This window comes from Trachypithecus francoisi, unplaced genomic scaffold (genome assembly GCF_009764315.1).
Source record: "Trachypithecus francoisi isolate TF-2019V2 unplaced genomic scaffold, Tfra_2.0 Lachesis_group10, whole genome shotgun sequence".
Classification (NCBI taxonomy): Eukaryota; Metazoa; Chordata; class Mammalia; order Primates; family Cercopithecidae; genus Trachypithecus; species Trachypithecus francoisi.
In genome coordinates, this window is record NW_022681455.1 from 8,004,461 (window position 1) to 8,015,767 (window position 11,307).

General features: G+C 40.8%; 1 protein-coding gene across 2 annotated transcripts in view; it reads right to left on the reverse strand.

Annotated features, from left to right (window-relative positions):
• The window catches only part of BLOC1S5 (biogenesis of lysosomal organelles complex 1 subunit 5), a 54,535-nt gene extending 44,117 nt beyond the window's left edge, over positions 1-10,418 (reverse strand). Inside the window, exons 1-2 of one of the 2 annotated variants that reach the window (XM_033216155.1) lie at positions 10,250-10,418; positions 8,526-8,608 (exon numbers count right to left, since the gene is read on the reverse strand). In XM_033216155.1, coding sequence (XP_033072046.1) covers positions 8,526-8,608; positions 10,250-10,361 — 195 coding nt within the window. In that variant the 5' untranslated portion in view covers positions 10,362-10,418. The remainder of the gene's footprint in view (positions 1-8,525; positions 8,609-10,249) is intronic. The other variant, XM_033216154.1, reaches the window with a different exon arrangement.
• Between the last annotated feature and the right edge of the window lie 889 nt (positions 10,419-11,307).

Here is an 11,307-nt window from a genome sequence, read left to right on the forward strand (position 1 = left end):
CAATCATCCCAGAGTCCTTGCGTGATCTAATAGTGTGTGGTTCCTGTACCTGGGGGTCAATTTGGCTGGATATAAAACCCCTGGCTGTTATTCTGTTGTCTTCTGGCATGAGACAGATACATCTGTTAACAACTGCGTTTTCTTGCCCTTATAAAGGACTTAGCTATTTTGTCTGGATGCCCAAAGGACTTTTTTCTATTAAGTCTAATAGATTTATTGTTAACTATCTTAGTGTTGTCTGTTCTGGGTTAATTTTCCCTGAATGTAGTGTGCCCTTCAATATAATTTTAGTAGTATTGTACTTCAAGGAAGTTTTTTTGACTCCTAGTTTTATATTTATATTTTATATTTGCTCTATTACATTGCTTTGGTTTTCTTTTCTAGTGCCTCATTATCACACATATTTCAATTTTTCATTTCAATTTTCAACTTCACTTAAGGACTCTTCAGTTGTTTATTCACTCATGTTCCTTTTAGTTTAGTTTTCATTTATGACATGTTTTTAAATTTTTTTCCTGAATTCTTTCACCTTACCTTTTATTTTTGCTAATTATTTTACCTGATCATTTCTGAGTTTTTCCTTTTATGAGGTATATTGTTCTTTCCTTGCTTCTACAATTTTCTTATGCTCCCAGAGCTCATCTTAAAATACCAGGTTTGGCCGGGTGGCTCACGCTTGTAATCCCAGCACTTTGGGAAGCCGAGGCGGGTGGATCACCTGAGGTCATGAGTTTGAGACCAGCCTGGCCAACATGGTAAAACCCTATTAAAAAATACAAAAATCAGCCAGGTGTGGTGGCGGGTGCCTGTAATCCCAGCTACTCGGGAGGCTGAAGCAGGAGAATCACTGGAACCCGGAAGGTGGAGATTGTAGTGAGCCGAGATCACACCACTGCATTCCAGCCTGGGAGACGAGTAAGACTGTCTCAAAAAGTATATAAAATAAAATACTAGGTTATAGTTTTATTTTTTGTGTGGTCAAGTCTTTCTTATTTCCTTGAGAAATATTATTCTGTTCTTTATCCTCTAATAAATTGTGTGGGATTTGACTCTTGCTCAACTTTAAGTGAAATTAGTTTTCCACTATTTTTAGAAGGGAGGGGTGGTCACAACAGTCTTTTTAACTTCAGAGTTGTAGAACTCCCTTTTTTGTTTCATAAAGTATTCAGTTTCCTACAGCTTTTCTACAGTGTAAAACATTATTGTGAAAGGGTGTTTTGGTTTGGGAGTTCCAAAGCCCCTGACTGCTTCAGCACCATTGGGTTTTCAACAGCCCGCTAGCACCTACTCCTAAGTTGGAGCCTGTGAAGTCCCCTCCCAGTTTCTGCTGCTGTTCTCCAAATGGCCCACTGCTACAGTTTGAATGTATCCCCCAAAACTATGTGCTGGAAATATAACACCCAATGCCACAGTGTTGGGAGGTGGGGTCTGGGCCTAAGGAGAGGTGATTAGTTCATGAGGGCTGTGCATGACATAGTCAGAAGGCACTCACCAGATGAAGCCCCTCTGATAACTTCCCAGCCTCCAGAACTGTAAGCAAAATACATTTCTCCTCATTATAAATTACTCAGTTCCAGGTATTCTGTTATAGCATCACACGACAGACTAAAACACCCATCAGGCTTCCCAAATCTATCTGGTGGGAATTTTGAGGTTGTCTAGCACTCAACGCTCTCACAAGTCCCTCTGCATTCTTTCCACCCCCTCTGGCAGTTCTCATACCACAGAAGCCTTTTAGCTGTTGGTGACTTGGCCACTGGTATCATGGGTACCCTGTCGCCTGGTTTTATTACAGATGTAGATTGGTTTTGCTATGCTAATTGCTCTGTTTTTAGACATATTCAAAGAGAAAAAAAAAAACCATAAAACGATGCCACCACCACTGCCACCTTCTCCAGATGGCACTGTAATACGGAAAAATCAAGAGAGTAGGGGAAACTACTTCATTGCTTATGGCAGACTAATTTACATGTATAAGAAAATGATCTCTCAATTCAAAGACAAACAAAACTAAGAACGGAGAAGGGAGCTATGTAGTTCCATTCACAGGACGGATTACTCTAGGGCCTATAAATGGGCTTTGGGCTTCCAGGGTGCTCCTGAAATTGTAGTCAAATTGAAGACGTATGTTCTCTATGCATTTTTCTGGGGGAAAAAACTCTTAAAGGAGTCTGTGACCTACCAGGAGAACCACTTATTTAAAGGGTTATTTATTGTAGCAGGCAAACTGGTACTTACACACAGTAAGTGAATTAGTAGCCATACCTGTCTAACAGCCCATTAATAATTAATTTAAAAGACAAAAAAAAGGCCCAGCGTGGTGGCTCACGCCTGTAATCCCAGTACTTTGGGAGGCCAAGGCAGTTGGAGCACCTGAGGTCAGGAGTTCAAGACCAGCCTGGCCAACATGGTGAAACCCTGTTCTCTACTAAAAAATATACAAAATTAGCTGGACGTAGTGGCATATGCCTGTAATTTCAGCTACTTGGGAGGCTGAGGCAGGAGAATCGCTTGAATCCGGGAGGCAGAGGTTACAGTGTGTTGAAATCGCACCATTGTACTCCAGCCCGGGCAACAAGCGTGAAACTCCATCTCAAAAAAAAAAAAAAAACCCATGACACTATTACACAAAAAAGACATTAGAAAGTCTCTTCCCTTAAACTCACCATCTGGTATGCGTTTGTTTTTATGCTGATATTTTTAACTGAGGGGTACTGTTCACACTTATCACACAAGGAAGAATATAAACTAACATTTGTTTATTTATATATGTATGTTGTTTCTGGTGTGAAAATTCTCAGAGCAAAGCTCAGCACTCATAAAGCTTGGTTTCTGATGTAATCTGAGAGCATTAGAGAGAAAATGAGAGACTGATATAATTTAAGTTTTTCTTTCAGTCACAAGATTTTAAACCATATAGTGTATACATATACTTATCACGTGTTATATGGAACAGACACTCTGACAAAATGATGTTTTAACCTGACAGTGTCTCTAGTAATCTAACTAAAAACAAGAAATCAGGAGGTCAAGTGAAATTCTTATGCTGCCTTTGGAGGAATTTTCTCTTGATCAACTTAACCCACATTGGAATTAATTAAAACAATCCCTCTCAACTCCTATACTTATTGCACTGTTAAATACTTTTCTTTTTGCCTCAAATTTTAACCAACATTTCCTTTACTTTTTCTAACTCCTATTTTTCTTTCAGTCCAAACATCACCTGCTCTATGAAAATTTCCCTGAGCTCTCTTGGAAGTTGTTTCTCGAGTTGTTTCCTCTTCTGAGCTCTCAAGTCTTTTGTGCTTATTTTATTATAATAATTACACCACGACGATTCTTTGTTTATGTGCCTTTCTTCTCCCTAGATGGTAAACTTCATGGAGGTAGGAATTGTTTCCTATTTATTTTTTACATGTCTGGTATGACAGGTATCTCTGCCTCCATTCTCTTCTCTCTCATTACCAACATCTAAATTTCATTTCGAGTGGTAACATGCCTAGAACAGAGACTGCTAGCTATTTCCTACCTGCCTTCCTTTTTGCTACATGAAATGCACATGTAGTGGGGTGGAGGTCCAAAAGCCACCTTGTAGGCTGAACATGGTGGCTCATGCTTATAATCCCAGTACTTTTGGAGACTGGGGTAGGAGGATCAATTGAGCCCAGGAGTCCAAGTCCAGCACGGGCAACACAGTGAGACCCTGTCACTACGAGAAAGGCCAGCCATGGCACTGTAATCTGGAAGAATCATGAGAGAGCAGGGTAAACTATTTCATTCCTTATGGCAGACTAATTTACATGTACAAGAAAATGGTCTCTCAGTTCAAAGACAAACACAACTGAGAACAGAGAGGGGAGCTATGCAGCTCCATTCAGAGGATAGGTTACTGTGGTCCCAGCTACTTGGGAGGCTGAAGTAAGAAGACTGCTTGAACCCAGGAGGTTGAGGCTGCAGTAAGCCATGATCCTGCCACTGCACTCCAGGCTGGGTTACAGAGTGTGACCCTGTCTTAAAACAAAACAAAACAAAAATGTCAACTTGTAAGCATAAGGACAAAGGCAACATCCCAGGGGGACAGAAGGTAAAACTGGAAGAAAAAGCTTGACATCATAGGGCCACCATTCCAGCCCTACGCTAACTCTAAACTCTGCATATTGTGATAGAAAATTAAGCACTTGTTAAATCCACTATTTTTCAGATTATCTGTCACTATCAACTAAACATATTCCATACTGATATACATAGGTATTCAGTAACTATTCCATAAAGCATTGCATGAATAAAGTTTGCTAAAAACTAAACAATGAACTTATACAGGATTATATACTCTATAAGCATGTCTAAATACTTACGGACTACCATGAGTCTCTGCTCTTTTCTACATGAGAAAGGCCATAACAGTTCTTCCAAGTCTAGAAAGACAGTGGCACAGAGGACAACGCCTTTACCCACTGATACTATGACATGAATACTCACTGGAAGGATTCCACCTGAAAGGTGAGATCCTTATGAATCTCTGTCCATAATGTCCATTGGAATCAAGGGGAAAAGAGTTTGTATAAAGCTAGGAGAAAGACAGTCAACTGCCCTTAAATACTAATGAAAACAAAAAAAGAGCTTAAAATAGCCTAACAGTACTTCAATAATTTAAGTAATGCTGCCACCATGTGGCACTTACTCCCTTCTTTTACAAGTAAAATTTTATAAAGAAAAAGCTAATTGTTGCCATATACCTTAAGTTTTTTAAACATATAAACTTTAGCTTTAAGTGCTAGCCAGTTTTTCTTAAAGTAAACAATATTCAAATGGTACAGAAAAGACGAAACTTCCAGGAGGTACCAGCAGCTCTGCTTCACCACTCTTCTCTAACTAACCATGCCACTTTGGGCAAAGACCACATTTATTAATTATCTGATATCATTGTTTCAGCCAAGATAGAAAAGAAGTACAAATAATGCAGATGTATATTCAAACCTAAAGCCTCTGAAACACGTTGAGCTTTTTCCTTCTAATCTGAGAGGAGAGTATAACAGACAGAAAAGGCATTTGAGCCTGAGGTTCTGTGCTACACTAAATCCTGAGGAAGACCAATGGGAGAGGGAAGACCAATTGCTCTTGTGTTGGTCACTGTGTGAAAAGACTGGATCAAGCACTTCTCAAGAAAAGCAACTCAAACTTAGCTGATAAAATGTTCTTGAGCCCTTCAGAGATCATTCTTCAATAATAAAGACCATTCCTCAAAGCACTGTAAGAATGAAGGGTGGGACTACGTCTGTCTTATTCACCGGTAAATCGTTACTTCCTGATATCACGCCTCACATAAAATAAGTGCTCGATACATTTTGTTTGACTTTATATAATCAGCTGTTACTATAAGCTGTTTTGACCTGTTAAATTTGTAGTAATTTATTACATAGACTTAGAAAATGAATACAGTGCTATATAGAGAAGTAAATTAGGGTGACATGATAGACTATACTGGTGACTGCCTTGGACTAAAGGGCTGGAGGTGATATTTAACCTGCAATCTAAACCAAAAATAACGAGTCCTGCGAAAAATGAGAAGTAGCAGCATCTTAGGAAGATAGAATTGCTGATGCTTAACAATAGTGATGTGTTAAAAGAAAAAGAAAGGAAGAATTGTGGCTGAAACACAAGGAGTGAAGAGTTGTATACAATAAAGTCTGAAAGACAAGGAGAGGTCAGAGATCATCTAGGATTTTTTTATTTTATTTTATTTTATTTTGAGATGGGAGTCTCGCTCTCTCTGTCACCCAGGCTGGAGTGCAGTGGCCAGATCTCAGCTCACTGCAAGCTCCGCCTCCCGGGTTCACACCATTCTGCCTCAGCCTCCCAAGTAGCTGGGACTACAGGCTTCCGCCACCACGCCCGGCTAATTTTTTTTTGTATTTTAGTAGAGACGGGGTTTCACCGTGTTAGCCAGGATGGTCTCAATCTCCTGACCTCGTGATCCGCCTGTCTCGGCTTCCCAAAGTGCTGGGATTACAGGCTTGAGCCACCGCGCCCGGCCTCATCTAGGATTTTTAAGAACAGCCAAGGAGCTGGAGTGCACTGTCCATGTAAAGAAAAGCCATAGTAAGAGAAGGCTAAGCAAGGGTGTGGTACAACCGTATCTGCAGACCATTTGGCTACCGTGGGAGAAAGGCTATTTTCACAGATATAAAACTGAAATCAAGAAGACCAGATTGGGGCGTACTGCAGGTGGCCAGGTGAGGGCTGCTAGTGAGCTGGGTTGGGATCGGGGTAGTGCCAAAAAGGGTAAGTAGAAAGATTTAAGATATGTTTTAGAGGTAGATTTGCTGATAATGTGGTTGCTGAAGTGAAGTAAAAAGAAGAAAATGTAACTCCCACATTTAAGAACTAAATCCACACTCTATAAATGTGAAACTCAATACAATTTTTAAAACATATTTATACAAAACACCGTAAAAATCTTATAGCAAGTTTGTATAGAAATTTCCACTTTCTTCTTTTTTTGTTTTTTTTGAGACAGAGTCTCGCTCCATTGCCAGGGCTGGAGTACAATGGCGCATTCTCGGCTCACTGCAACCTCCACCTCCTGGGTTCAAGAGATTCTCCTGCCTCAGCTTCCCGAGTAGCTGGGACTACAGGCACATGCCACCATGCCCGGCTAATTTTTGTACTTTTTTTTTAGTAAAGATGGACTTTCGCCACATTGGCCAGGCTGGTCTCAAACTCCTGACCTCAAGTGATCTGCCCACCTCAGCCTCCCCAAGTGCTGAGATAACTTGAGCCACCTCACCTGGCCTCCACTTTCTTCTTACTAAGGAATTGGTAATCTTCTTTAGGCAGCACGGTAAAGGAATAGTCTCTGGATAATTTTCTGTGTCTCTCACATTATTCTTATTCGTAATAAGAATAATAAATAGGCCGGGCGCGGTGGCTCAAGCCTGTAATCCCAGCACTGTGGGAGGCCGAGACGGGCGAATCACGAGGTCAGGAGATCGAGACCATCCTGGCGAACACGGTGAAACCCCGTCTCTACTAAAAAATACAAAAAACTAGCCGGGCGAGGTGGCGGGCGCCTGTAGTCCCAGCTACTCGGGAGGCTGAGGCAGGAGAATGGCGGAGAAGCTCGGGAGGCGGAGCATGCAGTGAGCTGAGACCCGGCCACTGCACTCCAGCCTGGGCGACAGAGCAAGACTCCCTCTCAAAAAAAAAAAAAAAAAAAAAAAAAAAAAAAAAAAAAAAAAAAAGAATAATAAATAATGATGACAAATAAATAAATATCAAAAAGATAAAAAAGACTTAATTTTTTTTAATGATGACGATGTGGTATAATCAGATTGTGGGAACTTACTGCTTAATGAACAATGAACCATTATGCACGTTAATTAACATATTAACTAAACCAATTCTATTTACACGTTAATTAACATACATGTTATTTAACATGTATAATTAACTTGGTTATGTACCTAGTTAATTCCTAGGTACCAGACATTATTCTAAAATGCACATATCCTGTAAAGTATTACACAGTTTTTGAGTCACAGCATCTTTTGCACCCAGAAATGGTTATCTAATGCAACAGCTCTGGCCCTCTACCTTGAGTGCTCTGTACCAACTGGGTTTACTAAAAGGTTCTCTCCTTTTGGCATGTTTGCACATCCTGATTGGTCAGTCTCATTTGCAAAAAACTGAAACTTACACAGAATCACAAAATTGTCTGTGTAACACCATTTACCATCCCAACGGTCGTTTGAGAAGTTACCGCTTAAAGCACAATAAACCAATTATACATGTACAAAACTACAGTAATATGAAACAAGATGGCATGTTCGTGCATCACTGTCACTGAAACATAGTATGTAAGGTAGACTGGCAGGTGGTTAAGCTAGAAAAGCAGGAGTCAGGTCACAGAACAATGCTTGGACTTTATCCTGCTGACAGAAATGTTATCAAAGGTTTTAAAAAGTGAAATAATGTTAGATTCCCCTGGCAGCAGGGTGAAAACTGAATTTGACTTGGTTGATAAAGCAGGCAAACCTGTCAGAAAGAATGGACATTTATGAGGTAAACATCTAGGTAACGTCTAAAAGATGTGGTCACTGAATGTGGAACCTATAAGAAAGGATATAGCCAAGGATAATTCTCAAGTTTTAATTTGACTGCTTGAGTGATTGGTGATGTCTCAATTGAGGGAAAAAAAAATACAGAAAATGAGTCTGGAAAATTCAGACCCATCAATCTCTAAAATCACTTTTTTTTCACTGTATCTCATTTTACAGATTTAAAAAACCTGAGATCGACAGATATTAAATGCCCTAGAGTAGGCACCAGAACTTATGTCTCCTGCTGTTTAGTATGGAATTTATGCCATTAAAAACAACAATTTTTACCTCTTCATCATTTTTACTTCGTATATTTCATGAACACATGAACTAAAATCAGATTTTAAAACTGGGGAAATTCTCTTCTGTATAATAACACACTAACAATTAGGGAAGTACTTTCATAAAATAAGTTTAAATACTCACTTCAAATTCTTTTACAAAATAACGAGTTTCACCTTGAATAACTGGTCTGTGATCCAAAAGCCTTGAATGAATTTCTCCAAGATCTATAAAGATAAAATGAAATTTAGGGTTAATCCATGCTAAATGGCATCATCTCTAGCTTGTTTTACTCTCTCTCTTCCCCACCAAGAGATGAAGGTTAAAATCCAGTTTAGACTATGGACTAAGAGGAAATCTCATCCACTGCCAGTGGATGTGTGCACTGATGCAACTGCTTTTGAGAACAATCTTTCAATATCTAATAAAGTTGAAGACATGCATACCTAGCATTTTCATGCCTAGGTATGTAGCCTGGAAAACTCTTGCACAAATTAATAAGGCCATTCATACATATTTATTACAGCATAGGTGTAATATCAAAAGAAAAAACAGGAAATATCTTAACCATACTCATATAATGGAATTCTATGAATCACCAAATAAAAATAAATACATCAGTTACACTTATCAACATAAATATAATAAAAAATACGTATTTTATAATAAATATAAAAAGCAAGTTTCAGGAGAATTAAAGCCATTTACATAAACCTTTAAAAATATTCAAAATATTCCCTTTTGGGATAGAGATAGATAGAAGCCACAAAACTATAAAGAAATGCACAAGAATAATAAACACCAAATTCTGGATGGTGGCTACCTTGAGAGGAGGGAGGGGAATGAGTGCAATTAGAGCAAGACACATTGGGGCTTTTAGTAATTTATTTATTACGGTGGATGGTGAATGTTCATTGTAAGTCTCTTTTTCGTAAGTCTGAAAAAGTCATTAAGAAGGTCTGAATTTAAGTCTTGGTGACTCAATTTATTATTCTTCTTAGTTACAGCTATGTAGTTTAAAATGTAAATGTCTAAATTCCCTGAGAAATTAAAGAAAATGTAGTATTTATGTTCATTCACTGGCAATGTTCCCCAAATTTTTCATTTTTGCAGACATACAATGGGCAGATTTCAATTCTCTATTTTAATGAATTTTATTAGGACATCTCTTCTTAAGTATGTCAAGTAGAAAAAATACGAATACAAACACTGTATATAAGCACCGTATATATCTGGTATACATAAAGAACTACACAACTCAACTGTCAAAGACTTTCCCGCAGGAAACAGCGTTGTGAGCTTTAGGAGTCAAACCTAATGCAGGTTCTGTGAGAATCTAGGTTGTAACCTTCTCCGAGCTCAAAGCACACAGGACACACGGACATTCTGAACGTGAATGGTTCTTTACGGTGCTATAGGGCGCTTTCGTAAGTGTATCTCACTCCTCGCGCGACCAGGAACAGATCGGGTAGGAGAGTGCGTAAATCCAATGACCCGAAGTCACTCAACTCCTAAGCGACTGCCCCCCCGCCTCCCAGGTCCAATGCCCTTTCCACTATACGTCGGTCACGAGGCTGCCCAAAGGCTCTGCGCCCAGGGGTCCTGAGCTTCCGGAATGGACGTGGGCGGGCCTGATAGCTCAGGTTGAGGCAGAGCAAAGCGGGGAAGCACGAAGAGTTGGGCTGGTTGGTTGTAGTGGGACGCATTTCGAGCGGGGATAAAGAAGGGAACCAACCACGACGCCCCCACCCGCACAAACGCACGCGCGCCAGCCCGTGAGCCGGGGGTCGGCCCGGGTCAGAGGGCGCCGCCTGGGAGGTGAGGCTGTGCTAGGAACCACCAGGGACTATAGCCCTGACACTCCGTACCCTTGATAATGAGGTGCGCTGAGCCTGCAGTCCCCAGGGAGTCCCTCTTCTTGCTGCCACCGCCCAGGGCGGCCTCACAACCCACAGGGGTCTCTGTCCCTCCGCCACTCATCCCGACCAGTTCCGCCCACCCGCGGCCGCGCTGCGCCTGCGCAAACCTGGCCGCCCTCTTTCAAGGCGCGCTCGGGGTTTTTTTTGCGTCATCACAGGGCGCCGGAGAAATTTAATCTACTCAGCGGGCGGTTCCGGAAAGGCGTCTGCCGTGTAGTCAGGGTGTTAACTGGCAGAAGCTCTTGCCGCCATGCTGGCTCAGGGCGGATGCTGCTGGAATAGGAAGGTGCTTGAACGTTGGAGCTAAACTCAGAGCCCTGATTATTTGGCTCAAGGCTGATGCAGTCCAGTGCAGTTGCCACCTATATCTACTGAGAATACATTCCAAGACCCCCAGTAGATGCCTGAAACTTCATACAGTACTGAACCATGTATATACTATGTGTTTTCCTACATATACATATGATACAGTTTAATTTATAAATTAGGCACAGTAAGAGATGAACAATTAGAACAATTTAATGAAAGTTATGTGAATGTAGTCTCTCTCTCTCTCAAAATACCTTATTGTACTGTCCTGCAGGTAATGAAGCCACAGAAAGTGAAACCTCAGATAAGGAGGGACTACTGTATAGCAAAGTCAATCAGTTGGGGGCTGTTTCCTACTATGCCATGAGTGTGGCAGACTATTCCTGCCTTTCTTTTTAGACACCTGTTTCCTAGAATGCTTTTCTTGCGCCCTCTGCCTATTCAAGTCAGTAAACTTATGCTGTATAATAAAGAATTTGACTGGACTTTGACTCTGGTTCCTGGGAGGTACCCTCAATCCTTGGAATTTCCCAGGTGATAGAATTGTCTTTGTTATTCATGCTGGGCTTCTGGGAATACATCTGCGTTTATGCTAATGAGATGACTCATGGAGGGCCCAAGATGATTTCAGAATGGAGGTTGGCCACACCAGAGGGGCCGGCCAACCATGAGGGCTTAGGCTTTGAGCCACATAAACA